Genomic DNA, 23,111 nt, shown 5'->3' on the forward strand with positions numbered 1-23,111 from the left:
TATCTGCTGTGTCCTTTACTAGGAAACCCTGGTGGTGTAGTGGTTAAGTGCTAGGGCTCCTAACCAAAGGGTCAGCAGTTCAATATCTGCCAGGCACTCCTTGGAAACTCTATGGGGCAGTTGTACTCTGTCCTATAGGGTTGCTATAAGTTGGAATGGACTCCAGGGCACTGGGTTTGGTTTTTTGTTTTTTGGTCCTTTAGTAATTCAGAAGGGCACTTTCCTCACTAGAGACACTTCCCAGCAATATTTCCCCACTTTCCCTCCCTCTTTATGGCGGTTGACCCCCGGAGCGTTTTCACTGGCAGTGCTTTTCCAATCAGTGAGAATTCTCCTTTCACTCGCAGTCCAGAAGGCAAGGTTAAAGATTGCGTACAACAAATCACAGCCTCTCCAACTGAGTGTTGGTACCGAACTGGCTTTAGGGAAGTCGCAGGGAAAACAGGAACATTCTCTAAGATCAAGAGCACCTCGAGGACCGCCCGCCTCCCCCACTCTCCGCCCTTTCTGGACGCCGACCCGCTCCGACCTCAGAGCACGCCGGGAATTGTAGTTCCCGATGGCTCGGCACGGTCGGCGCACGCGCTCGGGGCCCCACCTTCCCGTGCACGCGCCCTCTCGGATAGGAAGTGGGCAGTCCTGCCACGCGTTCTGCTGGCAGATGGCGGGGGCTTTTGGGAGTTGTAGTCGCTAGGGGCGGGCACTGTCGGTAAGGAGACGTAGCTTTCCTTGGGGTCCGCTACTGCAGTTGGCTCTTGGCTGGTGCTGCTGGGTCAGTTTGCTGCTCTCCTCGTCACGGGGCTTCTGACGCTGAAGCAGTGCTTTCCTTTTCTCGGGCTCTCCCTAACTGGCGCTCCGTGCTCTTTGCCCCCGCAGTCCATATTTCTTCCTAGTCCTCTCCCTCTGTGGTCCATCTCCAGCGCCCGGGCTTACGTGGGACTCGCCCTCGAGGAGAGGCAGGGCCGCGACCTGCTCAGCCCCGTCCCAGCCCTGCAGGGAACCTTCTCTCCGTTTCCTCACACCAGGTTACCCCTTCACCAGTTTCCTACACGTCGGCATCCGCCACGCTCACTGTTCTTCCACTTATTTTTTTCCTTCTTTGCAGGTATGGAAGCTTCCTGGCGCCAGGTGGCCGGTGGCCGAGGCCGAGCCCGAGGGCGGGCCACTGCGGCCCCCTCCTCGGGAAATGGAGTCCGTCTCCGTGGCGCCGGAGGAGGTCGGGAGAAGCGGTCGGTGGGCGCCGCTGGTCTTGGCCCCAGCCCAGCAGGAACCGTGGCCGCTGGGACTGCAGGTGGCTCAGCAGGGAACGGCCCCGCGGGATCTGAAGCACTGCGGACTTCCGTAGCCAGTGGTGAGAACGGCTCCCCCCCTCGGTCTCACCTGGATGCCTTCTTAGACGCTAGTCAGGACGGTCTCTATCCTCGCCCTTACTCTTTGACTTATTGTCTCCTCTTTTGGGAGCTTATTTTTGGCCCCACTTCTCAAACCTTTCAGGCAGCTGCTCCTCGGCATTCTAGGCAGGTTCTCATCACACCCTCTTCATCTTAGTTTCAGTTGGTATTTCTTTATTTCGCTGCCCAGTACTCTTTCCCTTCACTTTTTTTTTTGTCTACCGAAATTCCTAGAAAAGTAAGTTGCAAATTGTGGCCAGAGATTTGTTTTGGTTGCTTAACACGATGCTTTAAATTTGAATTGGTTGCCAGCATTTAAAAAAAAAAAATGCTCGTAAGATGTGGTTAACTTTTTTTTTAAAAGACCTTATGGCTTGCATACCTTTGTGTATGGCTACAGTCAGCTGAGTTGAGTCTTAGAAATCCCATTTAGGTTGGACTTGTACACTCCATTTCACCGTACTCCCCATCAAGTCCGCCTGTGTCCCTACGCTTGTCTATGCCCAGTGAGCTTTGAGCTGTGGCACCTTCCTCAATTGTTGTTCCTATTTATAAATTTCATGTCATTTCAAGGATGTTTGTGGTGTTGTATCCTAGGATATGGCAGCACCTCTCATCTTGTGTTTTAGTTGACCCTGAGAGCACTTACACACCCAGTCTCAGCTGTCCATAATAAAGGGGACGTGCATGGGGTCAGGGGGATGAGCTCAGAGTTAATTTTATTTTGTGTTTGGAATTTTTTTTTTTTTCCAGAATATATATTCTGAAAGGGGGCACAATTGAGCTTTGGACTTTTTTCTTCTAAGCTATTAAGTTAGGTGGTATTCTCCTAGCTTGCAGTGGTGGTTGTGAGGTGTACAACTTGGAGACCTGTGAACAGTTTTGGTAAACTTGGGTGTTGTGGCTAGAAGGAAAGCAAACATTCTTTCCTGGATAATTGAGATTTGACTGTAAACATACACACAGGTAGTCACCAACTTAGATGAGGTTCCATTCCTTCGACTCTGTCTTAAGTCACTTCTGACTTAAGTCGAAAATGTTATTTTATATTAACAACTGATACTCCTTTTGATATACAACACTAAATAAGAGTCTACAGTGAAGTCACTGTCAGTGTCGTAACAATGAAGCAGCAGTGCCAGTGGTTGTCGGTTGCATGTGCAGTTCAATTGTCATATGTTTTTAGAGTCGAACATTGCCCAGCTTTCTATCTGTTACGACTTCCGACACCAACTTCATTGTAGACCAGGGCAAAGCCTGCTATATGGCGGTGTTTTGAACAGTAAATCATGAAATTGAACATCTTTGAGTGAACATCTAAAAATGATAACATCAGCAAATTCTGTGCTACAACATTGTATGTAGTACATTGATGTAGTACATTTTACTAACGATAAAATAAACGGACGGTTGTGAGGTTCATCCTAGCTAGTTGTAACTCAAGCACATCATAAGTGGGAAGGTTGCTGTGTCAGCTTGTCTGTAACTTTCCTTGAGCCGATGATTGTCCATTACTGTTGAGTTGATTCTGACTCATAGTGACCCTATAGGACAGAGTAGAACTGCCCCATAGGGTCTCTAAGGCTGTAAATCTTTACAGAAATAGGGTACCACATCTTTCTCCCAAGTGCAGAGTGGCTGGTGGATTCAAACCACCAACCTTTTGGTTAGTAGCTCACTACTTAATCATTGTGCCGTGAGGGCTCCTTGAGCTGATGTTTGGTAGATAACTTTATTAGGTTATTAACATTTTCATTATATTTGCCCAATTCAGCCTTTTTTAAAAAATGTATCCGTAAGTGCTAATTTCCATAGGTTAATGACATAAATCATATCTCCTTTTGTCCATCAGTTTTTGAGCCATTCTTTTTCTCCCAGTAGTCAAAGATTCTTAGGTGTAGGCACTGTATTCATTTTGCACCAGATTTAATTACAGCACTGGATAACACCTAACCAAACTGACTGCAACAAGAAAAGGAAACATTTCCTGAGGGAGATAAAAGATAAAACATCATTAAGTGTAAATATACCACCTAAAATAAGAAAGTTTATCCTCGTAGTGACTCTTCAGTTTCAAAGTAAAGTGAATTTTAAATTAGTAAATTTAAAATCCTCTCAGTTATGGGCAATAATGAATTCAGATCAGTTCAACAAGCTTGTGGCTCCTTTCTTAAACCATGTTTGCTGTCTATAGGAGTTTATTAACACTAAGTTCTAGAAGAAGATTCCCATGGTCTTTGCTCTCAAGGAGTTTGATGACGTTTCATTGGGAATATGTGCTATGAAGCAATCTAATTCTTTCTTCCATTATTATTTAACCAAGTAACAAAATGAGTACAGATAATGCTAAAGAGAATATTGGAGGAACTAATCCAAAATATATATAATGTTTCTTTTTGGAATAAAGCTGTTGTAAAAAGCATGTTTGTCATGTTAACAGGAAGGATACATTCATGTTTAATGTGTTTATATTTTTTGACCGTATTTCAGTAGAGGCAAAGTGCCCTTGAGCTTTTTAAGAAGCAGATTATAAACATAGTAGGTACAAGTAAATACTTTTTATGCTAACACTGGGCTGGGCTGTAGTGCGGAAGAGGGTCCTTTGGAAAAGCACCCCCCTCTGGGGATGATGATGTGCTCTCAGTGGGCATGTTTCCCTGCCCTTTAAAAATCATTGTGTATAATATATTTTAAACGATTCCATTTTAATTTTTATTAATGTCCTTATTTTGAGATTGATCACCAGTTTTTTTCATACTCTTATCATACCTTTGTAATTTTTTTTTTTTTTTTTAATATTCACTCTGTTTCCAGAACAATTTGCTACATTTAGCAGAATACTTAACAAAAGTGAAAATTTCTGTTGTGGCACTGCTTAGTTGTATGTCAACAAGTATAGAAAGTACTTTTCCTCATGAATTTTAGTAAAATAGAATACTTCAAAAGTGACTTTTAGATACATGTTTAGAAACAAAGTGTTAGTATATCATGCCTTGCTTTTTGGGAGATGGTTTTGCAGAAATGAAAACCTTTCTTTTCTTTTCAACAGAGTTAATGTCGCAGAGGAAATTTGAGGAAATCAAGAAGGCTAATCAAGCTGCAGCCAAAAAACTTGTTGAAGAACATTTTAGCTCTTCATCTGAAGATGAAGGAGATGACGATTTTGAAGGAAAACAGAGGAAAATAGTTGCTAATACTTTTATAACATACACTACTCAGACAGGTACTTGTCCGTTAAATTTCGTTACTTTTGACATCAATGAAAATATATTCCTGACCTTTTTTTGGCAATACCTTTCTTTACTATATATGGAATAGTTGTTTGCATCTTAAGAATGAGCATTTTGGGTTGTGGAGTTGAATTTCTGTGCTTTTAATTTATGTTATATATTGTGTAAGACTAATAATTTTATAAAGTAAATTGGATGGCATCTTGGCTTTTTTATAGCCCTAGAAGCTGTCTGCATGTGTCTAATGGGCATTTCATTAGAATGCTGTGAAGGGCATGTCAAAGCTTGTGAAAGGAGTCAGCTCAAGTAGTTCCTGGTTGGGATTTGGTTAGATTTGGGGACTTTGGATACCCCTTTCGAGCTATTTTTCATGTCTCTTTCTTTCATCATGTTAAATGTATCTTGACATCAACTTCATTTCTTAACTTTTTTTTTTTTATTTTATATCTTATTTATAGCTTCTGATTTTCATACCTTTTTTTTTTTTTTTAAAAAGCTGTGTTTTCTCAGGTTGAAGTGTACAATCACATTATCTGGCGTGTAAATCTGGATTGCTGTGAAAACCACCAAGTGTTCTCATTGAGTACAATTTAGTTGTACATGTAAAGATAGATTTATTTTTAATGTAAATTTCCACATATTATACTTTAAAGTCATTATTAGAAATATTTTTACATGTATTACCAACATTTATAAATATGTTTGTGTGTATATATATATATATATATATATATATATACTGCTATCTGTGTAATGTGTGTTTATACCCTTGATCCATTTTTTTTTTTTTTCTTGTTTGTCATTTTAGAACTAGAAGAAACCTTAGGAATTTTCTAGGAAACAACTCTGCAGAGGAGAAGCAACTTTCCTATACAATTAGTAAATGGCAGAGCTAGGTCTAAGCCTAGTTTATTTAGCTTTTGGGCCATTACTGGCCTGATTGTGTTTTCTTTGTAAAAGCAAAAAAATCATAAAGTAGATTGACACTGTTTTTACATATCTATTAATGGGAGAAAGACAGCATTATAAGGTGATGAATAACCTTGACTCTGAAGCCAGATTGCCAAGGTTTTAATCTTGACTCTGCTGTTTACTGACTCAGTGACCTTGAGCATGTTTTGTTTAACATCTTGGATCTCAGTCCCTCATCTGTAAAATTAGTAAATACCCTAGAGTTGTTTGGATTAAATGAGTCACTATGTGTAAAGTACTTGCAGTAGTGTCTGTCATGTACTATATGCTAGTTATCTGTTTGCTATAATTTAAATATATTTTGTGAACTTGATTATTAAAGACTTACTTTCTACTATAGCTTCTATCGTTTTTGCCTTTTAAAATTTTTGTCTTTCTTCTTTATCCTGTTTTCCCTTTATCCTTTAGTTGATCATAAGCCCCTGATACCACATCAGCTACTCTCTTTTACTACTCCCTGCTAATGTGTTCCTTAGTTACTATTGTGTGCTTTTTTGAGAATTGTAAGTCAAGTGATGTCACGATCTATAACTGTTAGTATAACAGAATCAGATGCACAGTAGAGTTTGAGTATGAGTTGGAATAAAGGCAGTTCAAGAGTCCAAGAGTCGGGTATTCAGATAGAACCTTTCATGTAGTTCATCCCTCTTCATTCCCCCTCTCCTCAGGACGTTGGTGATGAGGTGATCATGAAGATGGGTACACATTGTCAAGTAGGTTTCCAAGGAATATACTATATCTGCTAAGGAATTAACCCGTTGCTGTCTAGTTGATTCCTATTCGTAGCACATTCTTATGTCAGAGTAGAACCGTAGAATTTCCAATGACTGATTTTTCGGAAGTAGATCTCCAGGATCCCTGGTGGCACAGTGGTTAAGAGCTTGGTGGCTCACCAAAAGGCTGGCAGTTTGAACCACTAGCCACTCCTTGGAAACCCTGTGGAGCAGTTCTCTGTCCTGTAGGTTTGCTATGAGTTGGAATCCACTCTTGATAGCAACAGGTTTGGTTGGTTTTATTTTTTCTGGGTTGACTTGAATTTCCAACCTTTCAGTTAGCAGCTGAGTGTGTTAACCATTTGCTGGCCCATGGACACATATGACAGTATATTGAAAGATAATTCATTTTATTCTCTTATTTTCTTTATCTCATTTAGTAGTACCAGAATTTCCCCAGTCACCCACCCAAGCCTGAACCTGGAAGTACAGATGGCAGATTCATGGCATAAGTGTTGTCATTCACCGCCATTCCATCCTCTGCCCTTGCCAGACATTTCATCAAACGCAGCACTTTATCTTTCTGGGTATTGACATGATCTAATTGTCATGAAGTCCTGATGAGTTTCACTTCCTATATTTCTTAAAAAAGCCACTCCTTTTTCCCTTAACATACTATTAACTGCCTTAGTTCAGACCTCTACAAACTTTAACATATGGATTAAATCCATGTAATAACTGAGGTAGATATTACTACTAATACTAATATTTTACAGATGAGAAAACTGACACAAATTGGGTAACTTGCTTAAGGTTTTTGTTGTATCTACTCTGCCTCTTAACTGATAGAACTTCCTGTTTCCAGGTTTGGCCTCCTCATACTCATTTTTCTTCAGTTGCCAGAGTGAGCTGTTTAAAATGCATGACTTCAAATGCCATGCTAGCCACTGTGACCAGCTGGGCAGTATGTTTTATTGCTGCAGCCAAACTTTAATACAGATTTCAAATAAATCTTATGCAAATTTTGTATGTACAATGTTAGACTTAATTTTGTTAAAAAATTTTAGTCCATCATGTCCTTAAATTCTGTTTTACATGAATTAGCTGGTAAATTAAATGAAATTTAAAGTGTTATAAATTTTGAAAAGCAAAATAAACAAAATGTTTATTAAGTCTCTTTATAAGGGTACTTTAAAAATATCAATATTTAAAGAAAAGCAATTGTCTTTAATAATTTTATAATACTTGATAGTTTGGGGAGTTCTTTTAGATGTATTTTGTTTGGTATCCAACTTAGGCTTATGTATATATAGTGGTAGGGCAAGTTTTTGTAAGTGCTGTGTTTACTGGGTGATTTTAGAAAGAATAAATTATCAAAGTGTCATATTTACTTAATTTTTCTTTTTGGCAACTTGAACCAGTTTATTGCCTTGGTGAGTTCTGCACTTGTGATGGTTGTTGTTAGGTGCCGTTGAGTCGCTTCCATATGTACAGCAGAACGAGACACTGGCTGGTCCTGTGCCGCCATCGCAATTGTTGGTATGCTCAAGCCCATTGTGGAAGCCACTGTGTCAGTCCATCTCATTGAGGGTCTTCCTCTTTCTTGATGAGCCTCTACTTTACCAAGCATGATATGCTTCTCCAGGAACTGTTCCTTCCTGATAACACGTCCAAAGTATGTGAGATAGAGTCTCGCCATCCTTGCGTCAGAGGAGCATTCTGGCTGTACTTCTGACAAGACAGATTTGTTTGTTCTTCTGGCAGTCCATGGTATATTCAATATTGTTTACCAACACCAGAATTCAAAGATGTCAATTCTTTTTTGGTCTTCCTTATTCATTGCCCAGCTTTCACATGCATGAGGCACCTACAGTAGTATATGCTGTTAGTCTTTTGGAGACTTCGTCTTTACTGAACGATCTTTATCGTACTAAAGGCAGATAGGCTGATCTCTCTTACACTAAATTGACTCTGACTACTGCCCTTTGGATGTCATGAGTGCTTTTGGGTAGTTTTTTATGTTTCATTTTGCTGTTACCTGTTATTTCTTGAACCTTTCTGTAGTAACCCTTCTCTGTAGCATAGTATAGTGGTTAAAAAAGCTTCACACTTTGCCTTTTGGTATGCTTTTCCTTGTCACTGTAGTTTTCTTGCTGCTGTTAAGAAAGAACAAGAAATCTGCTAAGGGTTGTAACAGCAGTAAAAGCAAGTATACTGTGAGGGAGGGCTGAGGTGCTTTGGAGTTGGGCTGAAGTTACTTAGTTTGCTGCCTCAGTTTTCTCACCTGTATAATAAAGACAGTAATAGTTCATTTAATCCTTATGGAACAGTGATAATACAGTGCCTAGCAAATAAGTGCTCAATAATTACATCCAGAAAATGAGTCTGGTAATTCTTTAAAAAAAGTCCTTTATGCTCCCTTTTTAAGCAGAAATAGTGAACATGATTTAATTAAACAAGATTAGTGTACTGTAATGACCTCAGAGCCTTCTGAGTTAAGTTCTTCATTCAACAAGTTTTTATTAATGTGCTGTGTGAAACACACACACACTACATGCTTCTATTTAAGTTAAATGGCTCTACTTAGCTTGACTTTCTAGTTGCTTTTAAGCTTTGCTCTTTGGTATCCTTTCCTTTGTTACTTTACATCTTGCTGTTCTTACCTAATTGCCTCCAGGAAATGTGTTAAGGATTGTAACAACCATAAAAGCAAGTATACTCTGAGGGAGGGCCGATGTACTGTTCTTGTATTTATAACAGAAGATTTAAGGCATGGATTTCATGACCTCTTTGCACTCGTAGGTTACTTTTTTTTTTTTTAAGCTTCTTGTTTTCCAGCTATATAACTTGAGCAATGTAAATAGCTCAATAATTATTATATAATGTGGTGCTGTTAGTGAGTTTGTGTTATTTTCAGATGTTGCTTAACATGAGATTTCCAATTTTTGAATTTCAAGATGGAGATACACGTGAATTAGAACGAACAAAACAGTATGTAAATGAAGCATTTCAAGCAGGGGCTATGACATGCTTAATTTGTATTGCTTCAGTGAAGAGAAACCAAGCAGTAAGTTTTCTCCTTATCTGTAGTATCACCTAAAAATATCTTATTTTGCATTTATAATACTGACGCATATATTATTTTTCTTATTTTTTGTTTGAAAATGCTTCATTTAAGAATTTTGTCTATGAATAGATCTTCATTTTGTAAATCTGTAATTTTTCCAAAATTATCCCTAAATGAGCATCCGGTATTTTTGGTGCTACTAATAAACTGAAGCAAGTGTCTATTTTAAATGCACCTGCTGATTGGACAGAGCATTTTTAGCATCTCTACTTCAGAGATTCCCACAAATTCTGAAATGTTAAAAGGTACTATATTTCATTATTTTCAGTAGATTAATAAAAAGATAGGTTCCTGCCTTCAAGGAAGTAGGTAGCAGTTGTTATGGTTTATTAGTGAGCTGTAGAAGGCACTGTGGGCAGTGTCTAGGGATTATAAAAAAAAAAAAAAAAATTTATAGAAGAGCTAAATTCAGACATAACTCATGTTCTCAAAAGGCCATGTTCTAAGGCTCTGCTTTGTGGGGAGCCCAAGCTAAAGAAATTGGCTTTGTTTCTTAATCCTTTTTCCACCTAAGGCAGTATACTACATGTCTGTGATTTTATGAAACAGTTGCGAATGTTATAGTGACAAGAGGACTGATTTTTGTCTGTTATATCAAAGTGTTGGCAGATTTTATGAATTAATTTGCTATTACTAAGTTTTTAAATTTTGTATATATATTCTCAAGTTTTTTAAAAAAAAAAACTAGTTTTTAGCCTACCTAATTTTTAGAATTTAGCACTATGAGTACCAATGGGCTAATATAACAAAAGGGCTGTACAGAGATATATGCATATTCAGGCTTAAGGATTTCATTATAGTATTATTTATAACAGTAAATAAAAATGTCCAACAATAAGAAATTAGTTAAATAAATTATGGTACGTAAATCTACGTTCTGTATTTTGCAATTATAAAAATCATGTACAAACATATTTGATAAAGATAAATGCTTATACTGTGTTAATAGAAGAGACAAAGTTGTGTATTAGTTCATACCATGTTAAAAGAAAAGACTATAAAGTTGCATACCAGTCCATCCAGTTTGATCTCATTTTTTGAGAGTATGAAATATATACAAAACATTTGGTGACCATTCAGATTTTAGCAGTAGTTACTTCTAGGTAAATGAATCTAACTAAATTTATAAATTTTTATGAAGAACATCACTTCTGTTGTACTGGAAGAATTTTATCTTTAATCTTTAAATAGCTCTTGGAAATAATTCGATGTGATGCTCCTTTGTGGTAAAATCATTTTAAAGAGAAATCATTACATACATGTTAATTTCTGACACCTTTCTCTTAGGTCTGGAGCTGTTCAGGATGTTTCTGTATATTTCACATGCCTTGTATCCAGAAGTGGGCTAAGGACAGCCAGTTTCTTGTATCTTCTTTGACTGATGATGACTTTGGAAATAGAGATTATCCCTGGCCTTGGTAACTTTTTCTGATTTAATTGGAATATTAAGTTGTAGAATACATGAAAACTGTAGATCATAAGTTGTTTTATTGGCAATTTCAATATCCATGTTTGGCCTGCCTTTAGTTTTGTGATGAAATGGGGCCTTGGTAATGTTCCCTCCTGCCACTATTTGTATAACTACTAATTCCTCTCTGTAATGAATAAGTTATTTAGACTTTACTTTTCCCCCCAGCAAAACAACTCCTTAGTTTCATAATTCTGGTAGTTCTCTTCTGAAGTTTCTATTGTGAACAGTAGCACATTGTAAAAGACTGTCATCTAACATATTTTTATCATAGGCTTCCCTGATTTTATCCTTGAAATCCCTCCAAAGGGCAGGTGTATATTATCAGTTTCATTAATTTGTCTGTATTTATTTGATTAGTTTGGCATAGTGTTGATCATTATATGATCTTGAACTTCTGTCATATATTTCCAGAAAGAGATGGGAAATGGAAATTTTATATCTTGGTTAAATATAAAGACAATTAAAAAATTCATCCATGCCGGCCCAAAACAAACAAAAAGAAACCCGTTCCTGTTGAGTCGTTTCTGACTTATAGTGACCCTACAGGACAAAGTAGAACTGCCCCACAGGCTCTCCAAGGAGTGCCTGGTAGATTCGAACTGCTGACCTTTCGGTTAGCAGCCAAACTCTTAACCACTGTGCCACCAGGGTTTCCATACTGGCCCAGGGGGTAGATTTACTGTCAAGGTAATGAAGTATAAGCTTCAGGGTCCCTATATATTTACATTAATATTTGCTTTTGTACCTAATTTTATGTTTCTGATTTTGTGTTCTTTTCTTAATGAAGGCCCTCAAATTGTATAAGATTTGTGTCTCACAAAACCTGCATCAGTGTTTGACTTCCCCTTATTCCCGTAAATACCAATATACTTATAAAATTGTGTTGGTATAATTTTTTAAAACATTTTTTTCTGCTGCTAGTTAATTTATAAAAAACAGCTTTCAGAAATCTGTGAGAGATTTTTAATTCTCATGTAACCAATGGGGATATTGATAATTGAAGCTATGTAATGTGTTCAGAGTCCTGTCACTTGGAAATCGTGGCGCCAGGATTTGAAGTTTATGATTTCAAGGAAATTTAGTAGTTTCTATTCTTCTAACTGGTTTTGTCTTACGGTGTTGCGTTTAGAGATACTCTTTTCTCTTCCATGAGTGTCAGCTTCTCTGAAGCAGTTTAAAATTTCCAAATTTTATTTATTTTGATGCTGTATATTATTTATTTATGGAAGGATTTTAGTGTTTTATAGGTATGGAATTAAATCAGCTGTTCTGGCTTGTTAGTTTTAGAAACTTAAACCTTAGCTGTATGTTTCTCAATCTTGCTCTTCTCACTTCTATTTTAAGTAGTCAATTTACCATAGGGGTAGAAAGTAGCAGGTAAGAGAGGAGTGAACTGATCCTCCTCTCTTAAAGCTATAAGAAACAAAATATTTAATCAACTGTGTCGTATCCTTTGCATTCCATATTCCACATTTTTTTAAGAAAGGAAATAGTCCTTGTCCCGGTTGGGAACTCATTTTGTTTTATCATTATCAAACTGGAGCTAGAACTTGATAAAAATGTTAATAGTTTCAAATTAGTTATTTTGTGGAAATCAAAAAGTTTTTAAATACATGTTTCTACCTAAGATATTGTTTATGAGCAAGATATAGCATAATTACATTCATCGTTGGCAGGCCATTATTTTAATTAAAGCTCATGCATTTTCACTTTTGCTGTCACTTCTCCTTGTCCTCTAGAACGATTGAGTCTCAGTGCTGACAGGCGGTTTTAAGGTGTTGGGAGTTGCCTTTTAGCCTTCCGTATCTAAGCTTATTAAAAGTATACGTTCTCCTCCACACTAGCTTAAATGGAATGGTAGAAGTTTTCCCTTTAGTAAGGGAAAATTTAACTTTTCCAATGTTAATACCAATTATTTATTCTAGGTGAGACTTGATATTTTGTTCTTGATTTTTAATTATAAGAACAAATATCTTTTGGTTATTTTGAATATTTATGTTAGAAACAGAACATATTCCCAGGACAATGAAAATCAGCTAATGAAAACCCAATGAATGACAACAGTCTGATCCCATTGTGCATGGGGTCTCCATGAGTCGAGGGCTGACTCAGTGGCAGCTAACAGCAGTACAAAAGAAATTAAGTGATGGTGTGAAACTGTTGTTCTAGTATAGTAATACTAACATTTGTCTAGAGAATAGTAAAGGTTAGAGCCTTTTTGTAGAATAAAGTGATCTATGATCTGTAAGTGAATTTTCGATGAGTTGGAGGATAACATCTCAATCTGGCTGTTTAAAAATCTCTCTGCTTTAGCAGAGAATATGAAACAGTGTTTGAGCTTTTCTTTGATTTAGGCATGTTTGAAATATATCTGTTTTGTGTTAGATATTGAGAATGATGAAATTCTTAGATTACTTTCAAGTTTTTTCCCTCCTTCAGTCTGGGTTTTAGTCGTGTTTCTTGCTGTCATGCTGTCCGCCTGTGACCTGACTGCCTTCTTTCGTTTGCTGCTGCTAATGTATTTTTACTTACTTGTGAACCACACACCAGACTTTTAAAAACTTGAGCTTAATAAAAATCAGGATGAGTACCTCAAGAATAGTGTGCAAGTAGTTAGTAGAAAGCTAATGTTGCTTTCTTTTTGTAACTGTATTCTAGGCACATGCTATTACAGTAGCAATTGGCCACATGTAGCTGTTTACATTTTTGAAAATTAAAAAAAAAAATGTGCTCTTTCTCAGTGGCATCCACTAGCTACACTTCAAGTGCTCATTAGTTATATGTGGCTGATGGCTGCTGTATTGGACAGTGTAGGTATAGTTCCATCATCTCAGGAAATCCTGTTGGACAGAGCTGTTCTTGATGGTTGAAATTAATTCTGGTAAGATCTTGTTTATTTACTAATATAAATACGAAGTAGTGTGCCTTAACTCTTACTAAGTATATTTATATTCCTACCCCCTATGTTGCATTTAAGGATGAAATTAACTTTAGTAATTTCATTCTTCTTTGTAGTCCAAAATGTAGGTTTGAATACAAACGATCTGAAATGCCTAGTAGGTACTATTGCTATTGTGGAAAAGTAGAAGATCCACCTTTAGACCCATGGCTGGTGCCTCATTCATGTGGCCAAGTATGTGAGAGAGAATTTAAACCTCCTTGTGGCCATAAATGTTTACTCCTCTGTCATCCAGGTGAGTGATGTGTTAGATTTTTTAATTGTGAGTGGTTATTTCTTCTTATATTGAGCCCAAAACAAGAAATTGTGAAAGTTGAATTCTGATGTTAAATTTGCCTTTAGAAAATATTAAAAGAGATTGCCTTTTGAAGTTATCAGTAAGGAAAGCTTTAGAAATTACTGATAGATTCAGAAATTGAAAGTTTTAACTTTTGGCTCCTGATTTTTTTTTCCCTCCTTTTTACTGGATCCTAGGTCCCTGTCCTCCTTGTCCAAAGATGGTCACAACTACTTGTTACTGTAAGAAAGCAAAACCAATCCCTCGTAGGTGCAGTGCCAAGGCATGGTCCTGTCAGCTGCAGTGTGGGCGGAAGTTGCTTTGTGGACAACATAAGTGCGAAAATCCTTGTCATGCAGGTAAAAGGTTACACCTGTTAGACTTGAAGCAAAAGTCAGAGCAATCTTTATTGCTTTTCTAATGTTTCTGTGTTAATTTATCATTCCTGTTTTAGGGAATTGTCAGCCCTGTCCAAGAGTTAGTAGACAGAAGTGTGTCTGTGGCAAAAAAGTAGCTGAAAGAAGTTGTGCAAGTCCACTGTGGCACTGTGATCAAGTAAGTGTATGTGCATTTGGAGAGGTGGGTATTAAAGAATACGGAAAGTGTGACAACTGGAAAACAGAAATGCTAATTAGGTTTAGTTAAAGGAGAAGAAAAGCAAATCAGATGAATTATATTTATACTTTAGGAAACTGCTTTCCAATTTAATGTTATTTTAATAACTGGGGAAATTATTTTTCAACTTAACAGCTGTTTGGTGAATTTTGGATCTGTTTCTTATGTACTCTATTACTAGCTCATTCTCCCTCTTTGCCTTGTCTTCAACCAATACCTCTTCCCCCTTCTTGAGTTAATCCAGTTGAGGAAGGAGGATTGATTTTGTAGGTGGCTTGTTCTAGAAGTGACGTGGTTTTAGTACCACTTGAAAAGTTTTGATGAATGGCCATATGAAGCCGTACGTACTTTTTTTCCTTAAAAGATATACTCTTTGTTACGTAGGAAAAAAAGAAAAATCTATGGGACGTGTAAGATATAAAGCACAATAATATAAGAAACATTAATGAGTTTTTTGTGATTAAAAATGAATTATATATTGTATGAAGTCCTTTTGGTTAACTTTTTGAATCCTTCACTAGTGCTTATTGCATTTTATTTAGGTATGTGGGAAAACACTGCCATGTGGTAATCATACATGTGAACAAGTTTGCCATGTTGGAGCTTGTGGAGAATGTCCTCGATCTGGGAAAAGGTTCTGTCCATGTCAGAAATCAAGTAAGACCTCTTAAAACAAATCTTTCCATGGGAAGTGACTTTAGCATGCTAACTACAATAGATTAAGAAAAAAAAACTCACATATTTTCCTAAGTCAGTTAGATTTCTCTGAGAGTTCATAGTGTAGTTTCAATAATACAAATTTGATATTACATTTCTGTACATTTGGATAAGAGTACAATACAGAACACTGGGTTAAGAACTCAGACTTTTGTGTCAGGTCAGGCATATCTGGGTTCAAATCCTACTTCCATGAGCTACAGTTTCCTCAAGTTAAACAGTGACAGTAGTGGTACCTCCTTTGTAAGATGATTGTGAAAATTAAATGATAAAAAGTACATAAATCTTTTAGTATAGTGCCTAGCATATGACCCAGATAAACCCATTGCTGTCGAGTCGATTATGACACATAGTGACTCTGTAGGCCAGAGTAGAACTCCCCCTATAGGGTTTTCAAGGCTGTAATCTTTACAAAGGCAGACTGCCGTATTTTTCTCCTGTGGAGCAGCCGGTGGGTTTGAACCACTAACCCTTGGATTAGCAGCCAATCGCTCTAACAACTGTGCCACCAGGGCTCCTCTAGTACATGAAGGAAACCTGATAATACGCTGTAGTCCTTGTATGTTTTAGATGAATTTATTGACTGTTCTGGGTTAAAGGAATAATAGAGTTACAGTTTTGAGTCTGTTTTCTTGAACTCCACCAATATTAGAAGATGTATTTGTCATACTGTTTTCAACACTTGTCCTCATTTGTTTATTTTAAAAGTGAGTTTCCATAATTTTTTTAAGTCTTCTTTTTTTTCTGTAAAGTTGATAAGAGCAAAACAAAATTTTCTTTTGTAAATCTGCATATCGTGGAAAGTCTTTATAGAAATGAGTAAGACCATGTAAATCTTTATAAGCTTAATGATAACATATCTTAACGTTGATTTTTTTTTTGTCTGCTTGTAGAGTTTTCTTTGCCTTGTACAGAAGATGTGCCAACATGTGGAGACAGTTGTGACAAAGTACTTGAATGTGGAATCCATAGATGTTCACAGCGTTGTCATCGAGGTCCTTGTGAAACATGTAGACAAGTTAGTCATCTCTTACAATAGTTATTTTTTGAGAGCTGTTTATCCTAATATATGAAATAGCATTGTCTTGGGATTGTTTTTTATTTGGCTGCTAACCAGAAGGTTGGCAGTTTGAATATACCAGCCACTATTCGGCTGCTAACCAAAAGGTTACGAGTTTGAATCCACCAGGTGCGCTTTGAAAACCCCATGGGGCAGCTCTACTCCGTCCTATAGGGTCAGTATGAGTTGGAATCTACTCAACGGCAGTGGGTTTGGTTTTGTGTTTTACTTTCATAAACAACTATGTCATAATCTGTATTATCTGTATAAGAGTTTAGTGATCTCATATTTATGGTGAAAAAGCAGTGGAGTGTGTCAGAATCAAATCTAAAAATTACCTTTTGTTTGCTTTTGCTCAGTAAAGTCATTCTCATGTTTAGTTTAGTGTGGCGTTGTTTGTTCCTGGAAGACTTTTAGAACAGTGATGAATTAGACCTAATGATGATGAAAAGAAACTAATGCCTAGACTTAATTGAGATCTTAAAGTTATGTGATTTTGGTTTTAACCTAACTATAAGGTCAACAAATTAGCTTACTAGAAAATCCAGTTTGTTTTATGGAGACAAAACTGTTTTCAGAGTAGTGTGCCTTACAGTATCTCTGGCTCAGTTCAGGGCAAGATTCAGGGTAGATGTACAGATGTTATTGTTCTAACTGGATGTAAGTGAGTTTAATATGGTGATTTTTTTACCGTCTAGCAAAAGATGTCTGCTAAATATAGCAATGGAATTTATATGAAGTTATTTTTGGAGTAAAGTAAAATACAGAAAATATTTTCGGAAACTCGGCTATGGTTTTGGTAAAATCTTTGATACAAATTAGCTATTTAAAATTTTTCTTCTTTTTTTAATAATTACAGAAATCGGAATTAAAAAAAAATCATGTTAAAGGTCAATTTTAACATCATTTTTATTTGATTCTACAGGAAGTGGAAAAGCATTGTCGCTGTGGAAAGCATACAAAGCGAATGCCGTGCCATAAGCCTTACCTGTGTGAAACTAAGTGTGTTAAGATGCGTGACTGTCAGAAGCATCAGTGTAGGAGAAAGGTATGTGCAGTGAACTTGGGCAACTCTGATTCTAAAATTCTCTTGAATTTTTCTTTTTGTGGCCCATTATAAGCACTATCTTGACTTGTTTCGGAAGTGTTCATATTCTTTGCTTTCCCTATGAAATAATAACTATTGTAGATTAATGCTCATTTTTTTGTGGGGGAGGGTGATTGCTTTAGGCTTTATGTAGCATAAGAACCTGATGACTGTGTACTGCTACTTCTTTTCTCCTAACCTTTGTGATGTGATTCTTACACATTTTATATCTGTGTATTTTATAAACCCAAATACAGTATTTTTGCTTTAAGCAATTCTCTTTTAAAAAGAGCTTTAAAAAATAAAAAAGAAGTGTTGTATTTACCCTCGTAATTATTTAAGCTTTTTGGTGCTCTTCACTCTGTTGTATAGATTAACATTTCCATCTGGTTTCATTTTCCTTATATTTGAAAGACTTACTTTAATATTTCTTGTAATACTGGTCGTGAAGTCTTTCAGCTTTTGTGTGTTTGAAAATATGTTTATTTAGCCTTTGTTAAAAACACTTTTACGATAGAATTCTATTTTGATAGTTTTTATTCTCATATCTCAGAGATGTCGCTTTACTGTCTTTTAGCTTATATTTTTCCTGACAGGGTGTGTGCTGTGATTATTGTCTTTGTTCCTCTGTGCGTAATTTGTTTCCATTTCTGCTGGCTGGTTTTTAAGACTTTTTTCTTTATTGCCAGTTTTAGCAGATTATTGTTTACTTGGTGTAGTTTTCTTCCTATTTCTTTAGCATGTTTTTCAATGAGCTTCTTGGATCTGTGGGTTTATAGTTTTCACCAAATTTGTAAATTTTGGTTTTTTTTCTTCAAATATTTTTTTCTGTTTCTCCCACCCACCACCTTCTGAGACTCCAGTGATGTGTATGTTCTGATGATTGAAGTCCCACAGCTTACAGTTGCTGTATTTATTTATTTTTTAGTCTTTCTAACGTTTGGATTTTACCGTAGAGAGTTTTCTATAGCTCCATCTTCTGCTCTGTATCCCATCAAGTGTATTTCTCACATCAGACATTGTGTATTTTCATCTCTAGAAGTTTGATTTGGCTCTTTTTTCTATCATGTCCCTCAGCATGTTTATGGTTTCCTCTGTCTTCTTGAATATATGAGTAGGATATGTTTATAATTTTTATTTTAACGTCCTTGTCTACGAATTCTATCATTTCTGGATCTATTTCTATTTATTGATATTTTTCCTCCTCCTGGGTCGCCTGGGTCATATTTTTCAGCTTGTTTGCCTGCTGCGTAATTTTTTACTGGTTTCTAGAAATCATGAATTTTATATTTTTGGGTGATAGTTTTTTTTTTTCCCCCTTTTAAATATTTTCCAGCTTTGCCCTGGGGCAAAGTTAAGTTACTTGGAAACAGTTCGTTTGGACACATTATCCCTTCTGATAACATGTCCAAAGTATGTGAGACATAGTCTTGCCATCCTTGCTTCTAAGAAGCATCCTGGTTGTACTTCTTCCAAGACAGATTTGTTCGTTTTTTTTGGCAGCTCGTGGTATATTTGGTATTCTTCACCAATGAGGCAATTCAAAAGCATCAATTCTTCTTTATCTTCCTTATGGTCCAGTTTTCACATGCATATGAAGCAATTGAAAACACCATGGCTCCAGGTCAGGCATACCTTAGTCCTCAAAGTGACATCTTTGCTTTTTAACACTTTAAAGAGGTCTTCTGCGGCAGATTCGCCAATACAATGAGTCTTTTGATTTCTTGACTGCTGCTTCCATGGGTGTTGATTGTGAATTCAAGTAAAATGAATTCAACAACTTCAGTCTTTTTCTCCGTTTATCATGGTGTTGCTTATTGGTCCAGTTGTGAGAATTTTTGTTTTCTTTATGTTGAGGTGTAATCCATACTGAAGTCTGTGGTTTTTGATCTTCATCAGTAAGTGCATCAAGTCCTCTTCAATTTTTAGCAAGCAAGGTTGTGTCATCTGCATAAAAAAAAGGTGCATCTGCATAATGCAGTTTGTTAATGAGTCTTCCTCCAATCCTGATGCCCTGTTCTTCTTCATGTAGTCCAGCTTCTCGGATTATTTGATCAGCATATGGATAGAATAAGTATGGTGAAAGGATACAACCCTGACACACACCTTTCCTGACTTTAAACCACACAGTATCCCCTTGTTCTGTTTGAATGACTGCCTCTTGATCCATGTACAGATTCCTTATGAGCACAATTAAGTGTTCTGGAATTTCCCTTCTTCACACTGTTATCCTTAATTAGTTACAATCTACACAGTGGAATGCCTTTGCATAGTTAGTAAAATACAGGTAGACACCCTTCAGCCAGGATCCATCTGATACCAGTAATGATATTCCTGGTTCCACATCCTTTTCTGTATCTGGCTTGAATTTCTGGCAGTTCCCCATCAAAATTCTGCTGCAGCCACTTTGGGATGACCTTCAGCAAAATTTTACTTATGTATGGTATTAACGTTATTGTTTGATAATTTCCGCATTCAGTTGGGTCACCTTTCTTGGGAGTAGGCGTAAATGTGCATCTCTTCCAGTCAGTTGGCCAGGTAGCTGTCTTCCAAATTTCTTGGCATGGTCGAGTGGGCGCTTCTAGTGCTTCATCCATTTGCTGGAACATCTCCGCTGGTATTCCATTAATTCCTGGAGCCTTGTTTTTTGCCAATGCCTTCAGAGCAGCTTAGACTTCTTCCTTTGGTACCATCAGTTCCTGATCACATGCTACCTCCTGAAATGGTTGAACATTGACCAATTCTTTTTGGTATAATGACTCTGTATTCTTATCATCTACTTTTGGTGCTTCCTGCATTGTTTAGTATTTTCCCCGTGGAATCCTTAAATATTGCAACTTGAGACTTGAATTTTCTCATCAGTTCTTTTCACTTGAGAAATGCTGAGCGTGTACTTCCCTTTTGGTTTTCTATCTTAGGTCTTTACGCATGTCATTGTAATACTTTGTCTTCTTGAACCACCCCTTGAAATCTTCTGTTTAGCTCTTTTACTCATTTCTTCCTTTCGCTTTAGCAACTCGACATTCAAGAGCAAGTTTCAGAGTCTCTTTTGATGTCCATTTTAGTCTTTTCTTTCTTTTCCATCTTTTTAATTGCTTTTTGCTTTCTTCATGTGTCATTCCACAGCTTGTCTGGTTTCTCTCCATAAATTCTGGATACCCTGAACTATCTGAGCTATGAATTTTGTGTTGTCAACTTGGTGAGACTACCGGACTGTTTGGGATCTACCTGTCTGCACTACTGCCTGGAAACCTCCAAGTCTAAGCTGGTGCTATCGTTGGACTCACCTTGTTTGTTTTGCTTTTCTTAGGGAATGCCATACTATGCTGCCTTCTTGTCCAAAGTCTGAAAACTTGTTTCACGTATTTTGTCTGGTTTTCTAGTTGTTTAAGGTAGAAGGGTAAATCTTTTTGTTACTCCATCATGGCCAGAAGGGTCTATAGGCTTATTCAAGTTGTGGACCACATATGCTTTTGCCCCACTGCCACTGGCAAAGTGATTGTTGTTGTTAGTTGCTGTTGAGTTGATTCTGACTCATGGCAACCACATGTGTGCAGAGTAGAACTGTGCTCCATGGAATTTTCAGTGCTGTGACCTTTTGGAAGCAGATTGCTAGGCCTGTCTTCCAAGGTGCCTTTGGGTGGGTTTGAACCACCAACCTTTCAACCGTTCAGCACTTAGCGATTTGTGCCACACAAGGACTCTGGCAAAGTGATAGGCATGTGGTATTACTTGGTAAATATTTCTCTAATTGAATGAACTCTTTTGGCTTTTAATTGCTTTTCAATAATGTATGATATGTTTTAAGCTATTTTTATGTAGTGGAACTTGTTTTTACATAGGTCACAACCCTAAGTTTCTTTTAGACAATTGTAGTTTATTTCCTTTCCAAAGTTTGGATATATGGGAAGTTAAGAAGGAGTTCAGTTGGCAGTTTGGACTTTAAGTAAGTGCCTTCTGTTCATAAATGAAAAATTGGGAAAGGTCATATTTATCACAGATAGGTCGGAAATCAGAGAAGTGACAAAATACAAAAAGCTAGAAGCAAGTAACCTGTCTCTGCTATTCTTCTTTTGTTAGTCCCTGATCCCATGGTTTGAGAGTAGCTGCGAAATTAATCAGTACATTGAACTAATTTTATTATTTTAAATAAATTTAAAAATTAGCCACACTAATTGTTTGTCTTGAATTGAGTATAGAATTTGAGCCCATCTATTTCTTTGGTTAACACTGTCAGTCTCTGTAAAAATAAATAAAGCAAAAAACCCATTGCCATCAAGTCAATTCCACCTCATAGAGACCCTATAGGACAGAGTAGAACTGCTCCCTAGTGTTTCCATGGCTGTGCCCTTTATGGAAGTAGACTACCATGTCTTTCCCCTGGTGAGCAGCTGGTGCGTTCAAACTGCGAACCTTTTGGATAGCAGCTGAGCGCTTAACCACTGTAGCATCGAGGGCTCCTGTATAAATAAATAGAAATGAATATTTAAAGTCATAATATAATTAAGGCAAGAAAATTTCAATTGTGATTTCATTAAATTAGGCCATTATCTGTTTAAATTTCTAAGTTTTTTTTTTTTTAACATTTTTTTTCTTTTATTGTGCTTTAAGTGAAAGTCAACAAATCAAGTCAGTCTCTCGTACAAAAACTTAGATACACCTTGCTGTATACTCCTGATTGCTCTCCCTGTAATGAGACAGCACACTCCTTCCCTCCACTCTCTCTTTTCGTGTCTGTTCGGCCAGCTTCTGAACCCGTCTGCCCTCTCATCTCCTCTCCAGACAGGTGATGCCAACATAGTCTCATGTGTCTGTTTGATCCAAGAAGTTCATTCTTCACCAGTATCATTTTCTATCCCATTGTCCAGTCCAGTCCCTGTCTGAAGAGTTGGCTTTGGGAATGGTTCCTATCTTGGGCTAACAGAAGGTCTGGGGACCGTGACCATGGGGTCTTTCTAGTCTCAGTCAGACCATTAAGTCTGGTCTTTTTATGTGAATTTGGGGCCTGCATCCCACTGCTCTCCTGTTCCCTCAGGGGTTCTCTGTTGTTTTCCCTGTCAGGGCAGTCATCGGTTGTAGCCGGGCACTATCTAGTTCTTCTGGTCTCAGGCTGATGTAGTCTCTGGTTTATGTGGCCCTTTCTGTTTCTTGGGCTCATAATTACCTTGTGTCTGGTGTTCTTCATTTTCCTTTGCTTCAGGTGGGTTGAGACCAATTGGTGCATCTTATATGGCTGCTTGCTAGCGTTTAGGACCCCAGACGCCACTCTTCAAAGTGGGATGCAGAATGTTTTCTTAATAGATTTTATTATGCCAATTGACTTAGGTGTCCCCCAAAACCATGGTCCCCAAACCCTTGCCCCTGCTATGCTGGCCTTCGAAGTGTTCAGTTTAGTCAGGAAACTTTCTTGCTTTTGGCTTATTCCAGTTGTGCTGACCTCTCCTGTACTGTGTGTTGTCTTTCCTGTCACCTAAAATAGTTCTTATCTACTG

General features: G+C 37.3%; 1 protein-coding gene across 4 annotated transcripts in view; it reads left to right on the forward strand.

The window, feature by feature from the left end:
* Positions 1-623: 623 nt before the first annotated feature.
* NFXL1 (nuclear transcription factor, X-box binding like 1) overlaps positions 624-23,111 on the forward strand; it is a 77,082-nt gene continuing 54,594 nt past the window's right edge. For 2 of the 4 annotated variants that reach the window (XM_049886292.1, XM_049886295.1), the window contains exons 1-11: positions 782-1,025; positions 1,106-1,351; positions 4,441-4,614; positions 9,264-9,373; positions 10,721-10,851; positions 13,920-14,098; positions 14,338-14,499; positions 14,595-14,695; positions 15,298-15,412; positions 16,366-16,490; positions 17,458-17,580. In XM_049886292.1, coding sequence (XP_049742249.1) covers positions 1,108-1,351; positions 4,441-4,614; positions 9,264-9,373; positions 10,721-10,851; positions 13,920-14,098; positions 14,338-14,499; positions 14,595-14,695; positions 15,298-15,412; positions 16,366-16,490; positions 17,458-17,580 — 1,464 coding nt within the window. In that variant the 5' untranslated portion in view covers positions 782-1,025; positions 1,106-1,107. The other 2 variants (XM_049886294.1, XM_049886293.1) reach the window with 2 other exon arrangements.

Source organism: Elephas maximus, chromosome 5 (assembly GCF_024166365.1).
Source record: "Elephas maximus indicus isolate mEleMax1 chromosome 5, mEleMax1 primary haplotype, whole genome shotgun sequence".
Taxonomy (NCBI): domain Eukaryota; kingdom Metazoa; phylum Chordata; class Mammalia; order Proboscidea; family Elephantidae; genus Elephas; species Elephas maximus.